At 45.1% G+C, this 21,104-nt stretch overlaps 1 protein-coding gene across 1 annotated transcript in view; it reads left to right on the plus strand.

Annotated features, from left to right (window-relative positions):
* Positions 1–489: 489 nt before the first annotated feature.
* Positions 490–21,104, plus strand: part of p2rx2 (purinergic receptor P2X, ligand-gated ion channel, 2) — a 130,752-nt gene continuing 110,137 nt past the window's right edge. Inside the window, exons 1-2 of the mRNA XM_038776363.1 lie at positions 490–818; positions 17,253–17,400. Coding sequence (XP_038632291.1) covers positions 679–818; positions 17,253–17,400 — 288 coding nt within the window. The 5' untranslated portion in view covers positions 490–678. The remainder of the gene's footprint in view (positions 819–17,252; positions 17,401–21,104) is intronic.

The raw sequence follows: 21,104 nt of genomic DNA on the forward strand, positions 1-21,104 counted from the left end.
AAATGGTATTAGAATAGATAGGTGATTGATGGCCCTGCATACACCATGGGCCGAAAGGCTTCTTTCTGTGCTGCATGACTCAAAGTAAGAAGTCTTACAACACCAGGTTAAAGTCCAATAGGTTTGTTTCATACACAAGCTTCGGAGCACTGCTCCTTCCTCAGGTGAATGCTCAGTGAAGGAGCAGTGCTCCGAAAGCTCGTGTTTGAAACAAACCTGTTGGACTTTAACCTGGTGTTGTAAGACTTCTTACTGTGCTCACCCCAGTCCGACGCCGGCATCTCCACAGCATGACTCAAAAGCATGCTCAACGCCTGGAATCGGCTATTATAAAGGCGTTACTGGAGTTACTGAAAAAACATGCAGATTTCGATGTGAGGAGACTTGGGAATCTTTCTGTAAGATAAAACACAGCCCCAATGACCTTCTTAACATTGGCAGTCAACATGCGATGGAATGACACTTTGTAGAAAATAACTCGAACCCGAAGGTGTCGCTGTTTCTTCTGTAACCCTGGTGGAGAGGAGGTAGGAGGAGAAGGGAGTTCATGTATGTTTAAAGTCAGGACTCAGCGATCCATCAAATGAAAGTGGAAAAGGCAGATCGCTGGGACAGAGATAGTTACATCCTCCAGGCATCTCATCGGAGCCCAGCAGGAGGTTTCGGAGGGATTTACAGATGGGTTACAGGAAAACGTTTGCTCTGTACTGGGCAGAATTTTGGGATTACGAGACTCCCAAAGTTGTGGTGGTTAAAAACCGGGCCCTAGGAATTATCTACAGAATTATCCAACTTTTTATCATATTGTATTTTGCAATGTAAGTACAGCATAGAGTGTATAGGTTGTTAGCGTCAAACTTGAGCCAAGTAAATGAATTTAAATGTAATTCATCAGTTTTTTTTCGTCAGCATCGAGTTCCTGTGGCAAATCAATTTATAAATTTGTACTAAAATAGAGCTTTTAAAGTGGTTTTAAACTTGTTACTGAATAATTTCCAAACCCCACTAATTGCGGTTTGTGTGATTTTTCTTTTAGGGCTGACAGGTTTTCCTTCATCCTGCGTTTTGTTTAATAATCTTGAGCAGGTTCCTTGGACTTTCAACTCCAGGGAGTCGGCTCCTTTGATCTGTAAATATGTGGATTAAGAGCAAGTTTCAGGGGTTACTACTGTATAGCGCTCGTGGTTCAGAATAAACATTTGGGCTTCATGGGAACTCTTCCGAAATGTAACAAAACCGAAGTCGTCCAGTTTGTAACTTCGCGCGTCTGTTCCTGCGAACCGAGTTATCCTGGAAATATGGTCTGGAGGAGGAACACTTCTTCTGGTATGTCACATTAATCAGGTATCCATCCTGTCTTTCAGCGGCAGAGGGAAACTGACGCTACCTAACCCCAATGAGACCCGTCTCTTTCCACTTTCTCCAACTGAGTTCGCCTGTCTGTGTGGAACGCGGTTAAAATGGCTCACACAGAATTGCTCGCCCGATTTAACACACAGCAAGCCCAATTTGGCATGTCGAGTGCAGCAGGGATTGTGGTATCAAATTCTGTGATGTTGGAACCCTAAGGAAAAGTGTTCCCAAATATACTATTAGGTTGGTTTCCTGCGTATTAATCATTTGAATCCCCAATTATCAGCAAACAGCTTTTCATGTTAAAAATATTAGTGGCGTTGGCATTTTGAGCCGTGAGTCACTGGCATTGCTAGGATTTTATTATGCAATAGTTTAATTATTTAAATCAAGCCTATTTAAACATGAGTTACCTACTTCTGGTTGGGGCATGATGGAAAAGGGATCACTACTTTTCTTGATTTATATCAAGGGTGCCACAGTGGTTTGCACTGCTGCCTCACAGCACCGGGCACCTGGGATCGATTCCAGCACTGTGTGACTGTCTATGTGGAGTTTGCGCTTTCTCCCCTTCTCTGTGTGGGTTTCCTCCGGGTGCCCCAGTTTACTTCCACTGTCCAAAGATGTGCGGGTCAGGTGGATTGGCCATGCTAAAATTGTCCCTTGGTGTCCAAAGATGTGTAGGATAGGTTAAGGGGTTATTGGGATAGGACTAGGGAATGGGCTTGGGTGGAATGATCTTTCAGAGGGTCAGTGCAGACTCAATGGGCTGAATGACCTCCTCCTGAACTGTCGAGACTGTAAGATATTTATAACCTAGACCTTGGTGTACAGAGCATAATTTCAAAAGTTGAAGATGATGCAAGAAGCGTTGTGAACTGTGAGGAGGATAGTGATGGACTTCAAGAGGATATAGCCAGGCTGGTGGAATGGGAAGGCACATGGCAAATTCAATTTAATGTAGATAAGTGTGAAATGATTCAGTTTGGGAAGACAGTGGCACACTGGTATTGTCATTTGACTAGTAACCCAGAGACCCAGGGTATCGCTCTGAGGACCCGGATTCGAATCCCACCACAGCAGATGGTGAAATTAGGGGTGGCACGGTAGCACACTGGTTAGCACTATTGCTTCACAGCGGCAGGGACCCAGGTTAGATTCCCGGCTTGGGTCACTGTCTGTGCGGAGTCTGCACGTTCTCCCCGTGTCTGCTTGGATTTCTTCCGGGTGCTCCAGTTTCCTCCCACAGTCCAGAGATGTGCAGGTTAGGTGGATTGGTCATGTTAAATTGCCCCTTGTGTCCAAATTTTAGGTTGGGTTACTGGGATAGGGTGGAGGTGTGGGATTAGGGAGGGTGCTCTTTCAAGGGCTGGTGTAGACTTGATGGGCCGAATGGCCTCCTTCTGCGATTCTATGATAAGAATGAGCACAGGTGACATAAACTAAAGGGTACAATTCTATAGGAAGTGCTGGAGCAGAGGGACCTGGGTGGACATAATACATTGAGGGTGGAAGGACAGGTTCAGAAAGCAGTTAATAAATTATAGTGAATTCTGCGTTTTATACATAGGGGTACAGAGTAAAAAAATCAAATAAGTCATGAACTTCCATAAAACCGTGATTCAACCTCAACAAGAATGGTGTGAAGGTTTTAGAAAAGGTGTAGAAATGATTTATGAGAATGGCTCCAAGGATGAGAGACATCAGTCATATCGATAGATTGGCAAAGCTGGGGCTGTTCTCCTTGGAGAGGGGCAGGTCGAGAGGAGATTTGTTAAACTGTGTTTCACATGCTCAGGCCATCAAATCTATGAAGGGCCTGGAGAGCATAAATGGGGAGAAATTGTTCCCATCAGCAGAAAGTTGAAAACCCTAAGGTGATAAAGAACCAGAGGCAACATGAGGAAACCTTCTTTGTGCAACAAGTGATTTGAATCCGGAAGGCACTGCCTGAGCATGTGGTGGAGACAGATTCAATTATGGTTTTCATTAGGGAACTGGATAATTACTTGATAAGAAAAATAATTACAGGGAAAAGGTGTGGTAGCAGGACTAGCTGAGTTGTTGTAGCAGAGAACTGTCACAGAGACAATGCGCTGAATGATTGTGTTGTAACCATTCTATGATTCTAATATAGATACATTCAATAAGTTGATAACAACATGAGGAAGAAAGAAGCTGAAGGTAACCCTGATAGTGTGATCAAGAAGGGTGTTCTAACCACTGTGCTACCCTGCCACTCACATGTTTGCAGGTGATACAAAGATATGTAGAGGGGCCGGTAGTATTGAGGAAGCAGGGAGACTGCAGAGGACTTGGAACAGCTAGGAAGGTGGACAAAGAAGTGGCAGATGGAATACAATGTGGAAAAGTGTTAGGTTATGCACTTTGATAGGAAGAATCGAGGCATAGACTATTTTCTAAATGGGAAACGGTTTCGGAAAACAGAAGCACAAAGGGACTTAGGAGCCATGGTTCAAGATTCTCTTAAGGTTAACATTTAGGTTCAGTTGGCATTTAGGAAGGCAAATGCAGCGATAGCATTCATGTCAAGAGGGCTAGAATACAAGAGTAGGGATGTAGTCCTGAGGCTGTATGAGGCTCTGGTCAGACCCCATTTGGATTATTGTGAGCAGTTTTGGGTCCTGTATCAAAGGAAGGATGTGCTGGTCTTGGAAAGGACCCAGATGAGGTTCACAAGAATGATCCCTGGAATGAACGACTTGTCATATGAAGAGCAGTTGAGGTCTCTGGGTCTGTACACGATGGAGTTTAGAAGGATGGGGGGGGGGGGGACCTTTATGAAACTTACAGGATACTGCAAGGCCTGGATAGAGTGGACGTGGAGAGGATGTTTCCATTAGTAGGAGAATCTAGAACCCGAGGGCACAGCCTCCAACTGAAGGGACGATCCTTTAAAACTGAGATGAGGAGGAATTTGTTCAGCCAGAGGGTGGCGAATCTGTGGAACTCTTTGCCACAGAAAGATGTGGAGGCCAAATCATTGAGTGTCTTTAAGAAAGAGATAGATAGTTTCTTGATCAATAAGGGGATCGGGGTTAGAGGGAGAAGGCAGGAGAATGCACATGAGAAATATATCAGCCATGATTGAATGGCAGAGCAGACTCGATGGGCAGAATGACCTAATTCTGCTCCTACATCTTATGGTCTTATTCCCATATGACTGTAAATAATTTCTCTCTAGTTCTGATTGTTGCCATCAATGAGCCAAAACTTCCTGTACGTGTTACTCCTGGAAACAAGGAGCTTCAAAAATGGCAGCAGTGAAGATGTAAATCAACACCAATTTTACAGATTGAAAATCCAATCAATTAATAGTGTGGATTCCACCGAGATCAGTGGAAAGAAAAATTAAATGGGATGTATAACGGATGGCCAATCAGCAAAGGAGAGTTTATCATCCAGTGGTGAATATTAAAACCTTTCAATAGAAAGTGCGGATTATTAATCTGTGTGCTCCGGCATCATTACACCCCTGGTCTAATGTAGCATTGCAATACTTTGCTTGATGAAGTATGGCTAGTTGTTAATTTGACATTAATAGGTAGCATGATAGCGCAGTGGTTAGCAGTGCCGAGGTCCCAGGTTCGATCCCGGCTCTGGATCACTGTCCATGTGGAGTTTGCACATTCTCCCCGTGTCTGTGTGGGTTTCGTCCCCACAGCCCAAAGATGTGCAGGGCAGGTGGATTGGCCACGCTAACTTGCCCCTTATTTGGAAAAAAATGAATTGGGTACTCTAAACTCATTTTTAAAAATTTGACTTTAATTTTTTTTCTGGCTAACATGACTTCTCACTATCATTTCCTGGCTGTGAAGGTATGGAAAGATTTTTTAAACCAGCCACAAGCAAATCTCTGAATGGATTGTTTGTGGCACACATTTATAGATGATGTAGGGATGCTGGCGTTGGACTGTGGTGGACATAGTAAGAAGTATTACAATGCTAGGTTAAAGTTCAAAAGGTTTATTTCAAAGCAAACCTGTTGGACTTTAACGTGGTGTGCAATACTTCTTACTGTGCACGTTTACAGAGTAATCTCTCTTTCTATCTCTGTTACTCTATTTTAATGCTGGTTGTACCTGTATTCAACTGTTCTGGGAACCTGTCTAGTTTAAAAGAACAAGCGTTCCCCCCCCCCCCCCCCCCCCCCCCCCCCCCCCCCGAGAAATCAGTCCCTCGCTTGTCAATTGCCCCGATAGAACTCAGAGGTTCTAATTGATATCATTAGCATTCATCTATTTTTGCGCATGCTCCGGTACCTCTACACCACTTTATCTTATGAAAACCACAGGCTTTATTAATAGGGGCTTAGAGTACAAGATCAAGGTGGTTATCTTCAACTTCTATATAAACACTGCTTCAGCCTCAGCTGGAGTATTGTGTCCAGTTTTGAGCGCTACACTTTAGAAAAGATGTGAAGGCGTGAGAGGGATTGCAGAAAAGTATCACAAGAATGGCTGTAGAGATGAGGAACTTCCAACTATGTAGAGAGATTGGGACTTTTTTTTCCTTGGAGAAGGAACTGTTGAGATAGAGATGTTCAAAATCATGAGAGGTCTGGACAGAGTAGATCGGGCGAAACTGTTCCGATTGGTGGAAGAATTGAGAACAAGGGGGCACAGATCGAAGGTAATTGACAAAAGAAGCAGTGAGACATTAGGAGAAACTTTTGTGCAGCGAGTGTTTAGCACCTGGAGTGTGCTGCGTGAGAGTGCAGGCGAGGCAGGGGTCAGTCAAAGCAATTAAGAGAAAAATGTATTATTATTTGGAAAGGGAGAATGTGCAGGGTTATGGGAGAAGGCGGGGATGGTACAAAGTGAATTGCTCATTAGGAAAGCTAGCACAGACACAACAAGGTGATTGGCCTCCTCCTGCACTGTAACAATTGTGTGAAGACCACAATTATGCACAGTACTATGTGTGGTTGACACAAGTTAAACGTAACGCCTCTGCTTTTTATTTCTGTCCCTCTAAAAGTAACTCTCACTGCTTTGCTTGCCATTTTAATGGCCTTAATAACTGGATTTGTATGTATATTTCTCCAGAAACCTTTGCTCCTGAAAGCCATTTAATTCATATTTAACGAGCTAAAACATCCCAAGGTACTTTATTGGAGTGTAGAAAAAAAAGGACACCTTTCCAGTTCAAAGTCAGTGAACATGTAAACTAAGTGGTCCTCCCAATCATTCCCGACACCTTTGGCATGACATCTGTGGAAAAGCTGAAGAAATGGTATAAATAAAAGCTTTTTCAATCTGACACCTTGCTGGTCTTAAATAAAAACAGAAAAGGCTGGAAATACTCATCAGGTTTGGCATCATCTGTGGAGAGAGAAACAGATTTAATGTATTTGACCTTTCACCAGAACAAGAAAAAGTTAGAAATAAATGATAAAAAGATTCCATGATGCACGGTCAAAGGTAATGGTGATGAGTCCAAATAAATAACAGATGTGTTTAAAGGAGATGTGAATGGCAGGACCTAGCTCTTTAGAACTCAACTCCACATTAAGCAGAGCATTAATTACTTTCGAACATTGACTTTAAAATGATGTTGGACCCAAACCGTTGTAATGGTATTTGATGAATTGAACACTTATTGATGATCAGTTAATCAGTCATTGTAACTTCATTGCTATGTGACAATAAAGATTATTAGACCATAAGACCATAAGACATAGGAGTGGAAGTAAGGCCATTCGGCCCATCGAGTCCACTCCACCATTCAATCATGGTTGATTTCAACTCCATTTACCCGCTCTCTCCCCATAGCCCTTAATTCCTCGAGAAAAGGGCATTTATCCCTGAAATTTTAGGGATCTGATAACCTGCCATTAAAATTATGCTAAACAATAACATATATAAATGATTTACATGAAATCTTTTGTCTGCTAATTTAGCAGTCGTTAGCTGATTTAAATAAACAGATCAGTCTTGCTTCTGATCTAGCAAGATCACTTCCAATACACATTAACATTGAGAAAGCTTTTGATTAACCTTTTCATTTGGCTTAGCACCTGTTTTCCCCATATGCTGTGATGTGTGTCCTAAACTAGAGGTGCCAGGTAAATTCAAAGTATTCTTGCTGTTAAGAAGTCATGCGTGTGGTGATATACATAATATACATAAGAATTACATCAAAATTGTTCAGCCCAATCAATCCACTTCAGTGCTTATTTTCACACGAGCAGCAGTTCTAATTCCCCTCTGTTCTCTTTGTTCCCCTATCCGTATATTCCCTTTCATTCAACCACTAATCTAACCTGTTGTTAAATTTAACATAGACCAGAATTTCACGCTCCAGAGGCTTTTAAGTGAGTGGTGAGTGTGAAATTGAACGAACGAAGGGCAGCAACGTGGCGCAGTGGTTAGCAATGCTGCCTCACTGTGCTGAGGACCCGGGTTCGATCCCGACTCCAGGTCACTATCCGTGTGGAGTTTGCATATTCTCCCCTTGTCTGCATGGGTCTCACCCCCATAACCCAAAGATATTTTAAAATAAATTTAAGAATACCCAATTATTTTTTTCCAATTAAGGGGCAGTTTAGCGTGGCCGATCCACCGAACCTAACCACATCTTTGGGTTCTGGGGGTGAAACCCACGCAGACACGGGGAGAATGTGCAAACTCCACACGGACAGTGACCCAGAGCCGGGATCAAACCAGGGCCCACAGCGCCATAGGCTGTAGTGCTAACCACTGTGTCATGTGCTGCCCTAACCTACAACCCAGAGATGTGAGGGTAGGTGGACTGGCCATGCTAAATTCCCCTTAATTGGAAAAAAAATAGAATTGGGCACTTTAAAAGAAATTGAAGAGATTGGATTCCCATCCACCCTGGGCACGCAACAGTTTTACACTTGGGTGGGAAAGTAGCCCTAGCATGTGGGAAGCTCAAAACTCAACAGACGTCTGTGGGGAGGGGGAGGGGGGTGGCACCTCACCTCACCTCACCTCCCCTCCATCAGACGCCCCCTTCTGAAGTCAAGCTCCTCCCTCCCCCCTTAAGATCTGATGGCCTGTGATTGTGAGCCTTCCTCCCACATCCCGCCTCTTCCTCGAGACCTTGATTGCCCCCTTCCTGCCTTTCCAGGTCATCCCTATCTACCTCACTCTTGACCGCATTCACCCCCTTTAATCTACCCTGGTGTCCAATGCCCAGACTTAGTCTTATGCATCTTCATGAATTTCCTTTTAAGTTCACTGCAGCGCATGCCACAGCAGGAACTGGAAAGCTGCTGACCAATCAGATTGGCCAAAAGCTATCTAAGGCCAAGTGAGGGATGGTGCCTGCAGCCACATAATACTCATTAAGTGGGAAATGGCTCTGGGACACTTAAGGTCGGTGGGGAATATTATTTGGATGGTGCAAAGTGAGCCCCCGCCACCCAGAAAATTCAAGCCATAGTCTCTGTTAAAGTAAGGAGGTGGTATTTTTGTTGTCGCCACACGGTACCCTATTTGCATCTAATGATGGGCTGATATTCGAATGAATGTTGCATGGGAAATGGAATTATTATTGGTCATGTTCGTTATTGGACACCACTAGAAATGACTCGTCTAACAAATTAATGGAAATCAGGGTCAAATGATGTAGTCATATGAACAATGCCATTTTTGATTATGCATATTATGAGGGTGGCACCGTAGCATTGTGGTTAGCACAATTGCTTCACAGCTCCAGGGTCCCAGGTTCGATTCCAGGCTTGGGTCACTGTCTGTGCAGAGTCTGCACATCCTCCCCGTGTCTGCGTGGGTTTCCTCCGGGTGCTCCGGTTTCCTCCCACAGTCCAAAGGTGTGCAGGTTAGATGGATTGGCCATGATAAATTGCCTTTAGTGTCCAAAATTGCCCTCAGTGTTGGGTGGGGTTATGGGGATAGGGTGGAGATGTGGACCTTGGGTAGGGTGTTCTTTCCAAGAGCCGGTGCAGACTCGATGGGCTGAATGGCCTCCTTCTGCACTGTAAATTCCATGATATCTTTTTACCACCAGTTCCTGATTCTGCCCACGTACCTTAGGTCAGTAAATCACTATTTCTGGAGACATTAGGGATGGACAGTTGCACACCATGTAAAACATTTGATGGTTTGGGGAGATAGTCCTTTTTAGCTATTTAGATAATTTTGAATTGGTTCATTGCTTATAAAATACGGTGAGCACTTCAAGGCTTTCTTTCTTCATGATTGTCATTCAAACAATTCCACTTTTCTAATTCATATATCGTTTAATGTCACAAGTAAGTTTCAATGAAGTCACTGTGAAAAGCCCCTAGTCGCCACATTCTGGCGCCTGTTCGGGGAGGCTGGTACGGGAATTGAACCCATGCTGCTGGCATTATTCTGCATTGCAAGCCAGCTGTTCAGCCCACTGTGCTAAACCACTTTGGATGGAGGAGGAGAAGCAGTAAAAGGGGGGCATAAATAGAGTTGCAGCTGTAGGGGGAGCAAACAGATGGGAGAGAACTTGCAGGAATCTTCAACCTTGCAGCCTAATTTAGAAGCAGGCAGTTCTCCAAGGAGTGTAGAATAAGGGTGTTTGGGTTTGGAAAGGTTAATGTGGGACTGGGGAAACAGTACCAGTTACATTATGGTGTACAGAGTCGCATGATGGTCGACTGTAAGTAGAGAGAATCTAGGAGAAGTCAGCAGGAATATAGGACCTAAACAGGGCAATACCTTGGAGATATGTATACAGTTGTGTGCTAACAAGAAATGGTTTATGTTCAACCACACAATCCCCCCAAACTCTTAGTGAGGCACCAAACAATCTAACAACATGGTGGCAGCAAGTGAAGGACCCCAAGATCTCAGTGAATGGGGAAAAAAAGGAGCCGGACTCTGAGTTGAATATAGTGTGCCTAAACCACAGACAGAGCTTGTAATCACCTAATAAAGCTCCATTACAGATGTCTAAGCTGAAGAGCAGATAAAAAATCCACAGTTTGAGTGAAAAGGATGCCACAAGAGCATGTGAAGGTCCATTGCCAAAGTGGTTCAAACACCGAGTCAAAGGACCTGGCCTGATCATGAAAAGATGAGGCTGAACTAACCTTTAAAAATAACCAGGACGTGTGGCGTGTTGGCGCAGTGGTTAGCACTGCTGCCTCACCGGGCCAAGGACCCGGGTTCAATCCCGGCCCCAGGTCACTGTCCGTGTGGAGTTTTCACATTCTCCCCATGTCTCAGTGGTCTCGCCCCCGCAACCCAAAGATGTAGAGGGTAGGCGGATTGGCCAAAATAAATTGGAAAAAATTGGATACTCTAAATTTATTTTAAAATAACCAGGGCAGTTATCAGGCAGAACATACTAATGGTTAAATGTCATTAGCTGGAATAATCCTGTAGCCGGGTCCAGAGTTGGCCCCGTAACCATGTGGCGGCCAAACTCAAATGAATTTAAAAAATTAAAAGACAGCACAGTGACGCAGTGGATAGCATTGCTGCCTCACGGCGCCGAGGTCCCAGGTTCAATCCTGGCTCTGGGTCACTGTCCGAGTGGAGTTTGCACTTTCTCCACATGTTTGCGTGGGTTTCGCCCCCACAACCCAAAGATGTGCAGGGTAGGTGGATTAGCCACGCTAAATTGCCCCTTAATTGAAAAAAATGAATTGGGTACTCTAAAAAATTATTTTAAAAAAAATGAAAACAGAAGAAAGAGCAAAATTGAAAACCTCCTTCAAATTGATTTTCCATGCTCATAGAACCAAATCACAGGCAAAAACTGTTAGTTTATAAACTGCAGAATTGCAACATTTTAAAATTATTATTAATAATAATAATAATAATTGGCTCCAAGATTGTAACGGGAGCTATCCAAAACCTAACAAGTACAGGAAGAGGAGAAATAATGGTCACTATTGGAAAAAAATTAAAGCCACATTCCCCTCTTATGAAAAACAGCCATCAAGTTAAAACTACCAAAACAATTTGAGCTCATGCAAGGTCCAAACCGTGCTCGAAATTGGATGTCATCAAATTTTTTTTAGATGACTCAACATCAGAATTAAGTAAAAAATCAGGGGCGGCATTCTCCCCTACCCGGCGGGGCGGGGAGTCCCGGCGTAGGGGAGTGGCGCCAACCACTCCGGCGTCGGGCCTACCCAAAGGTGTGGAATTCTCCGCACCTTTGGGGGCTAGGCCCGCGCCGGAGCGGCTGGCACCACGCCGACTGGCGCGAAAACCTGCACCAGCGGACTTTCAGGCCTGCCGCCTGGCGGCGGGGCTGGCCGAAAGGCCGACGTTGGTTCGCGCATGTGCCGATGGTGACGTCAGCGGCTGCTGCTGCTGACATCACCACCGGCGCATGCGCGCTGGGGGATTCTCTTCTGCCTCCGCCATCGCGGGCCTGGCCACCGTGGGGGCACCCCCCGGGGTCCGATCGCCCCGCGTCCCCCCCCCCAGGGCCCCAGGGGCCCGCTCGCGCCGCCGATCCCGCCGCCACCAGAGGTGGTTCAAACCTTGGCGGCGGGAGAGGCCTCCCAGCGGTGGGACTTCAGCCCATCGCGGGCCAGAGAATCGCCACATGGGGCTCGCCGCTCGACGTGGTGTGATTCCCGCCCCCGCCAATTCCCGGGTGGCGGAGAATTTCTGCCACGGCTGGGGGCGGGATTTCCGGCGGCCCCGAATGATTCTCCGACCCTGCGTGGGGTTGGAGAATTTCTCCCCAGAAGTGCAAGTTAATACATTCTTGTACTTATTTCTTTTTAAATATTTTTATTCTCCATTTTCACATTTTCTTCAGAACTTACCCCCCCATCAACAAACAGTAAACAGTAACGAATACATCCCCTACCAACAACGACGATCCCATCCTTTGACCACCCCCCAAACAACGGCCCACCTGACAATATAAGCATCGAATGAAACTAAACCTCCCAAGGAGGAAAAAAGAAAAAGGAATCAGGAATCAGGAATCGCCCCTGGTCACCGTTGACACATATGGCCCACCCCCCCCCCCCCCCCCCCCCCCCCAACCACCCCCGCCTAATATTCAATGCCATCCAATCCCTGAAAGAGTACCGTGAATGGCACCCATGAATTGTAGACAGCCCTCCACCCCCCTCCCAGTCTCCTCCCCTCCATTTCCTCTTGTAAACTCCTCCCCCCACCTCGGTTCCTTCCCCCAACTTTTCACCCCAGCTAGACTCACTGAAACCTGTTCTACCAGGCTCCGATGGCCACAGTCCATCCACCACCTCACTCCCGTTAAACTGGCCAGCGTGGAGGCCCCCGCCCAGGTCTCCTTCCCCCTTGTCCAGTCCCAGGAAAACCAAGAAATTCCCTTTAGCGCACAACCCCAGCATACACATTCAAGCCCCAAAGAACCATCATTTCAAATGAAAGTCCCAACTTTTCCCTTGTCCAAATATACAGCGTCGACTCATTTAGTACATACACCAACACACAGTGAAAAAATAAAGTTACATGAGGCTCGATCGGTACACAACCCGCTCTCAGTCCCATTTCTCAATTCTGCCACAGTCCTTCTGCCTTCACAAACTCCTCCACTGCTTTCGCCATCCCAAAATAGAAGTCCTTGGATTTGTAGGTCACCCTCAACTTAGCTGGATATACTATGCCGCACTGCATCTTGCTAATGTACAGCGCCTTCTTCACCCGGCTGAAGGCAGCCCCCCTCCTCGCCAGCTCCACCGTAAAGTCCCAGTATATGCGTATACCAGCTCCAGCCCACTGCACCACCCGCTTCTGCTTTGCCCAGCACAGGACCTTCTCCTTCACGCTATACCTACGGAAACACATGGTTACTACTCTTGGCGGTGAGCCCGATCCAGTTCATATCTAGGGGGATCGTCCCCCTCCTCCAATAGCTCCGCCAACATCGTGGCAAAATACTCCGTCGGCCTCGGGCCTTCCACTCCTTCGGGCAGACCCACGATCCTCAGATTCTGCTGCCTGGATCTGTTTTCCAGGTTTTCCATTTTGGCTCACAGACCCTTGTTGGTCACTGTCACCTTCCGCAACTCCTTCCCCATCAAGGTGAGTTGATCACTGTGCTGCGATAATAACTCTTCCATTTCCTTCAGTGTCTCACCTTGCTCCCGCACCTCCGCCGCTGCGCTTGATACCGCCACCCTCACCGGGGAGATTGCTTCCTCCACCAGCACTTCCAGTACCGCCCCCATCTCCTTTCATGTGCCGTGTGAACTGTTTCTCAAGTTCCACAACCATCACTTTGGTCATTTCTTCTGCTGTGACCGATGCGGCCTCCCCTGGTGCTCCAGCCTCCGCTTTCCTTAAGTTCCTGCGCTGACTTTTCCACTCACTAGCGGACTTTCATTAACCCCTTTTTTACAGCCGTTTTCTTCACAAGCTTGGACATTTCTCCTCCCTGTGTCTTCTTACAGCTTCTTCAGCCTCCGTTGCCCGTTGACCGGACGTTAAAACCCCAAAATTTCTATTCCCGAACGGGAGCCCTCCAGTGTGCAGCTGCCTCCTGCCTGCCATGACCGGAAGTCCCTCATTCTTGTACTTATAATTATGATGTCGGTAATTTCATCAAATAAGATAAGACAAGATGAAACCTCAACCACATTTGGTGAGATATTAAAAGCCTTTGACAAATATTTTAAACTCATAATTGTTGAGAGCAATACAATGGAGACGATACACAAGATTATTGCAAAGATTGTTGCAAACCATGTCAGTGCAATGAAATTCATGAGCTGAAGGATTTAGTGCAAAGGGGAAAGAGGCTGAGAAAAATATATAGGGCGGGATTTTCCACCCCACTAGTGCGGTGCACCCCCGCAAGACGCGTAATTCTCCATTGCACCAGCCGGCCAATGGGGTTTCCCATTGTGGACAGCCCAACGCAGTCAGGAAATCCTCGGGCGTGGATGCATTGCCGGCACAACAGAGAATCTCAACATTGGAGAATCCAGCGCACAGCCTTTTGAAAGTACCAATGTAACATCCAAAATGTAACAGCAGGCAGCAGTGTGAAGAGCAGATAGGACTTGGACTTTCCCAATACACTTGTTAGATCCTTAATCTGTTCCTTATAATTTTTTTAATCTGCTTTTTAAAGTCTGGATTTGTTCTTCCATATGGGGCAGCACAATAGCACAGTGGTTAGCACTGTTGCTTCGCAGCGCCAGGGTCCCAGGTTCAATTCCCGCTTGGGTCACTCTGTGCGGAGTCTGCACGTTCTCCCCATATCTATGTGGGTTTCCTCCGGGTTACCCGGTTTCCTCCCACAAGCCCCAAAAGATGCGCTTGTTAGGTGAATTGGACATTCTTAATTCCCCCTCTGTGTACCCAAACATACAGGCACTGGAATGTGGCGACGAGGGGATTTTCACAGTACCTTCATTGCCATGTTAATGTAAGCCTACTTCTGACAATAATAAAGATTATTATTATTGTGCATCTCATCTTTCATGTTTTTCAGATTGAATTGAATTGTTCTTTTCACAATGAAGTTCTACCGTTTCATAAGTTTTGGTTGTTAATTCTGCATTCAACCAACTGTGCTGATTCATCAGCAATTCCTTTTCCTGTTCTGGACATTTTTCACAATATTTTATAGATATTTCTGATACATGAAATTCATCAAGATCCAATTTTGCATCAGCAAACCCGTCTTCCGTACGTGACGTTTGCTTCTACACTGAACAGTTTTTCCTTAGTGGAGCCTAATTCCTCTTTACTATGCTTCAAGCTCATATTCTACAATTTTACTTGCGCTGGTTGTTTCTGAGACTCTTCACCTTCCTTTGTGAGACTTTCTCTTGCAAATCTTCAACCTTTTCTTGACATTCTAGATTTCAGTCATGTCATTTTTCAACAACTCACTTTTCTTGGTGAGTTTCAGGCATTCAATGCTTTTCCTTCTAGCTCCTTGATCTTCAGGATCAGATTTCCATTTTATGATCTGATTTCAGTATTTTATTTCTACACCTGCAGTGGAACTGCAATAACCCGTACAGTACTTTCGGGTGAGTATAATTAACTCCCCCGTGGTTCACGTGGACTATGAGCTCTCCGTTCATGGGCGGGGGAACATCATTCAGCTGTGTACAAAAGATTGGCCAGTGAGGCACCGACCAAGGGATATACCGGGAGTTTTACATAACCTAACTGGAAGTAAAACAAAGTTCTTTATTTTACTCGGTGTGAACTTTCAGTGTCCTTATTAAAAGAACTTACAACAGAATCTTCTCGACTTTTTCTGCTGTTCCTTTTCCTTCATTTCTTCAGACTGTTGAAGGATTATGTACTCCTTTTGCATAGGTCCAATACAGATTTTCTGAAGTAGTATTCAACATTTTTTTAACTCCTGTTTCTCCAGGGCCACGCATCAGAGTCTTTCAGGGTAGCGACTTTGTTGAGTACCATTTCTGCCTGTTATTGTGCCAAACTGCATCTCTGACTGAGTTCTTCCAACTCAGCTTTGATATGACAAGAGTTGTAACAAACTGGCACAGTTAGCAGTGTTTCCTTGACGCCCTCAAAGTTGTTGCATCCCTCAATTGTTTGCTGTTGGCCCCTTCCAGGTTGTGACAGATTTATGTTGGGGACTTCCAACTGCCAGTCGCCAAGTTGTTAGTTGAAAAATGGGCATGCGGCGGTTAAAACTCTGGTGTACTCACTTGCTCACCTGAATCAACTTTCTGGCAGGCCTTTGAATGGGCATCCAACACTCACACCCAAAACAGGCAGAAAGTTGTTTAAAGGCCCCTGTCCCTTTTGTACAATATCAATTGAAACGTTCAAGGAGAAATGACAAATGCCAGTCCCAAGAGTTGAAAGGATTAGTTGCCAATGATAAAGGGATCTCTGGGGGGCTTAAATGAAAGGTGATACTGTTACACAATACCGTACACCATTTAATCGTTTCCGAGGGTCTTTCAGTTAATGTGCTTTTGAATTTACTTCTCCAAAGAGCCCAGTTGCAAGCAATTTGTTAGTTTCAGCACCAGTAGCAATTTCATTGCATAATCAACCAACTGGGCTGGATTCTCAAGCCCCGCCCGTTGTAAGAACGACACGGGCGAGCTGCGTAGAATGGAAAAATCCATTGACCTCGGGCAGGATTCTCCGGTCGCCGGGCGAACGCGCCTGAAGAATCCCGCCCATTGACTTCAATGTGAGATTAAAAACAGAAAGTGCTAGAAAAATGCAGCAGATCCGGCTGCATCTGTAGCAGGAGAGAAGCAGAGTTAATGGTTTGAGTCAGTATGATTTCTTCATAGCTCCTCTTGTTTAAGAAGAGTCATATTGACTCAAAACGTTAACTCTGTTGCTCTCCCCACAGATGCTGCCAGATCTGCTGAGTTTTTCCAGCATTTATTTCAGATTTCCAGCATCCTCAGAATTTAGCTTTGATTTCAGTGTTGACTTCAATGTAAGCTTGTTTTAGCAAACGAACAGTAACAGCAAACTGAAAACAACATGGGTGATAAATTGACTGCACTGCACCTGTTATGTGCATCCAAAGGCATTGCCCAAGTCTTGCTCTAAATGAGGCCTCTGGTCTGAACTACATCTAAACTGAAACAGATTAAATGCCAGCAGGCAAACTGGGACCATGCGGTTATTGTGCTCAGTTCTAATATAGTAAAAGGGCAGAATAATAGATGTGTGGAAGGAAGGGCACGGAGAAACTTATAACATCAAGCCCCTGGTGCAAGCATGTTTTCTACTAATTGAAAGATGTGACAGGACAGTTAGTTCTTCGTGAAACAAGAACAAGCAAAGGCCTCTTTTGAACATATCAATAGTAATCAATGTTCAGTTAATTTAATTGAAGCTTGTGAGTCACCACCATGAGAGAAAGAAGAAATAGCCGACGCACACACTACTGTGTGCTACGTTAACTCTCAAATTAATCATTCTTGTTTCTGATTGGTGCAGATATGTCTTCATCATCCAGAAGGCATACCAGGAAAGGGAGAATGCTCCAGAGAGTTCTGTCATCACCAAGATGAAAGGAATTGGAATCTCAAATTCCTCCACAGGGATAAAAATATGGGATGTTGCGGAATACGTCAATCCACCGGAGGTGAGGACTGGAGGATGCTCTTTCAGCTGAAGACACTTGGTCTTGCAGGGTTATCGATTCGAGCAACTCTTGGGTTTTTTCAAGTGTCCATTCTTCACTTGTCAGCTTGATACTTGGTGCTAGCAGAATACTGGCCTCTGTGGATGTGAATTATACAGCAGAGTCTCTGGTCAGGAGCACGAATGTGGGATGATTTTTCTTCTCTGCCTAGCCCAGAGACACGGAGCCAAATTTAATCAACTCCCCAGAGAGAGAGTTTGGTGGCAGCGGATCATTTAATCAGATGGGTGGGTGGTAGGAATGCCCATGGAAGATCTTCCCATCCCACCACCAGTTATGTCCCTTAAGAAAGCATTTGATGCCCACTTCAGCCATCACCACTGGTATTCACTCAGCCATGCAGGAAGCTCAAAAAGCAACCATTCTCAAAGGCACTGTGTGTGATCGAGACACTGGGAATCAGGAGAGGACTGCTGAGAACCAACACCTTTCCCTGCTGCCAACCCTCCTCCCACCATCACTTACTTGTGCAGAGGTCTAGCGACAATTGTGAGCTTAGGTTGCGTGTCATATTGCCATTTCCCCATGTGGTGCCCAGTAATGAAGTGCTGCCATACTCCAATTGGCTGGCAGTTATTGGTGGGTGGTACTACTATCCTGGCGGTCTTTAATGAAATGAAAATCCTGAGGAAGGCCTGCCGTTTCCCCAAAAGGAAGCAAAGTGGGGCGTATGTTGGCTCTCCAGCTGGCAGGCGATACACTAGCCTGTCGCCTCCATTAAATACCATCCATTATGATCCAACTATAGCCGCTCAACTGCAATTTAACATTTTGGGATTCTTTGATCATTTTTAATGCACAGGATTTGGATAAAAAAATGTACATTTAAAGAAAGAAAGAACTTGCATTTATATTGCACTTCTGGGGCTGGTTTGGCACAGTGGGCTAAATAGCTGGCTTGCAATGCAGAACAATGCCAGCAGCGTGGGTTCAATTACCGTACCAGCCTCCCCGAACAGGCGCCGGAATGTGGTGACTAGGGGCTTTTCACAGTAACTTCATTGAAGCTTACTTGTGACAATAAGCGATTATTATTATATAACTCATGACCTCAGGACATCTCCATGCACTTAAGTACTTTTATGGTCATTATTTTAATGTGGAAGACAAGTCAGTCAATTTAAAGGGCTATATTTTAAAGCAGAACTTGCAAGTTTGCAAAAAATGCTAAACAAATCAGTAACTCCTTCTGTATTGTAAGTTTCAATGATTCAACATAATCCAGGACAAAGCAACCCACAGGGCCGACACCCCATCTACCATCTTAAATATTCACTCCCTCTACCACAGTTGAATAGTGGCAAACATGTATATTATATCTAAGATGCACTGCAACAACTCCCCAAGCTTCCTTTGAAAGCTTCTTTCAAACCTGCGACCCCTACCAACTGGAAGGACAAGGACAGCAAACACATGGGAACACCACTGCTGGTTCACCTCCAAACCACATCCCATCTTGACTGGGAACTATATCGCTGTTCCACCACTGTCAATGGGCTAAAAACCTGGAACTCTTTCCTCCCCAACAACACCATGGATGTACCTATTGCACATGGACTGCAGTGACTCTCAAGGAAAATTAGGGGTGGGCAACAAATGCTGGTCATGTCAATGACACTCTTTTCCCATGAAAGAATTTTTAAAAATTAATTTGACTCAAAACTAACAAATTCTTCATACTTATTATGTTTTCGGTTGTTGTTTCCAAGTTATTAGAGGAGATTGCTTGAGTAAAGGAACATAGAAGATAGGAACTGATATATTGAAGCAATTGGGTTTCAAAGTAGGAAGGATGGGTGCATGGTGAACTGTAACTAGGCTGGAACACAAATGCAGAAAGGTCGTTAGGAATTATTTGGTTTTGGGAAATATTGCGAGGGCATTATTTTATATTATTACCTGACTATATTGCATGGATTGAACAAAGTGACTTTAATAAAGAAACAAAGAACAAAGAAAAATTACAGCACAGGAACAGGCCCTTCGGCCCTCCAAGCCTGTGCCGATCCAGATCCTCTATCTAAAACTATCACCTATTTTCTAAGGATCTGTATCCCTCTGCTCCCTGCCCATTCATGTATCTGTCTAGATACATCTTGAATGACGCTATCGTACCCGCCTCTACGCAATGCGTTCCAGGCAACCACCACCCTCTGCGTAAAGAACTTTTCACGCATATCTCCCTTAAACTTTCCCCCTCTCACCTTGAACTCGTGAACTCGTAGTAATTGAGTCCTCCACTCTGGGAAAAAGCTTCTTGCTATCCACCCTGTCTATACCTCTCATGATTTTGTAGACCTCAATGAGGTCCCCCCTCAACCTCCGTCTTTCTAATGAAAATAATCCTAATCTACTCAACCTCTCTTCATAGCTAGCGCCCTCCATACCAGGCAACATCCTGGTGAACCTCCTCTGCACCTTCTCCAAAGCATCCACATCCGTTTGGTAATGTGGCGACCAGAACTGTACGCAGTATTCCAAATGGTTTAGCTCACTGAGCTAAATCACTGGCTTTTAAAGCAGACCAAGCAGGCCAGCAGCACGGTTTGATTCCCGTACCAGCCTCCCAGAACAGGTGCCGGAATGTGGCGACTAGGGGCTTTTCACAGTAACTTCATTGAAGCCTACTCGTGACAATAAGCGATTTTCGTTTTCATTTTTCATTTCATTTCATTTCATGTGGCCGAACCAAAGTCTTATACAACTGTAACATGACCTGCCAACTCTTGTACTCAATACCCCTCCCGATGAAGGAAAGCATGCCGTATGCCTTCTTGACCACTCTATCTGATGTGTTGGGTACTCTGGATCTGTGGAGACTGTGTTTACCTCAGCAGTAACACATACAGGCTACCAAAACTTGAAATAGTACAACACTATTTTATTAAGCTAGAAACTGTTGAATATACTTTCACTGTGGGTCTACACCATGTTAGATTAAACTAAAGACCTATCCCTATCCTAACCAGTCTATGCACTCAGCACATGGTGAAGATCTGTGCTGCAAGCTGTGAGCTCTGTCCTTCTGAGAGGCTGCATCCGAATGAGCGGGAAAACTGATGCCCTCTGTCTTTATAGTGAGTGTGCTCTAACTGGTGATTGGCTGCGGTGTATGTGTTGAATGGTCTTGATGTGTGTCAATCAGTGTGTGTGTCTACACCATGATATGCTGGTGTATATTATGACACTATCGACCTGCACAGCCATCTTCAGGGTACAATGGACCTGAACACCCAGATCTCTCTGTACATCAATTTTCCCCAGGGCTTTTTCATTTACCGTATAGTTCACTCTTGAATTGGATCTTCTAAAATGCATCACCTTGCATTTGCCCCGATTGAACTCCATCTGCCATTTCTCCGCCCAACTCTCCAATCTATCTATATTCTGCTGTGTTCTCTGACAGTCCCCTTCACTATCTGCTACTCCACTAATCTTAGTGTCATCTGCAAACTTGCTAATCAGACCACCTATACCTTCCTCCAGGTCATTTATGTAGATCACAAACAGCAGTGGTCCGAGCACAGATCCCTGTGGAACACCACTAGTCACCCTTCCCCATTTTGAGACACTCCCTTCCACCACTACTCTCTGTCTCCTGTTGCCCAGCCAGTTCTTTATCCATCTAGCTAGTACACCCTGGA

The sequence above is a fragment of the Scyliorhinus canicula genome, chromosome 1 (genome assembly GCF_902713615.1).
Source record: "Scyliorhinus canicula chromosome 1, sScyCan1.1, whole genome shotgun sequence".
NCBI classification, from domain to species: domain Eukaryota; kingdom Metazoa; phylum Chordata; class Chondrichthyes; order Carcharhiniformes; family Scyliorhinidae; genus Scyliorhinus; species Scyliorhinus canicula.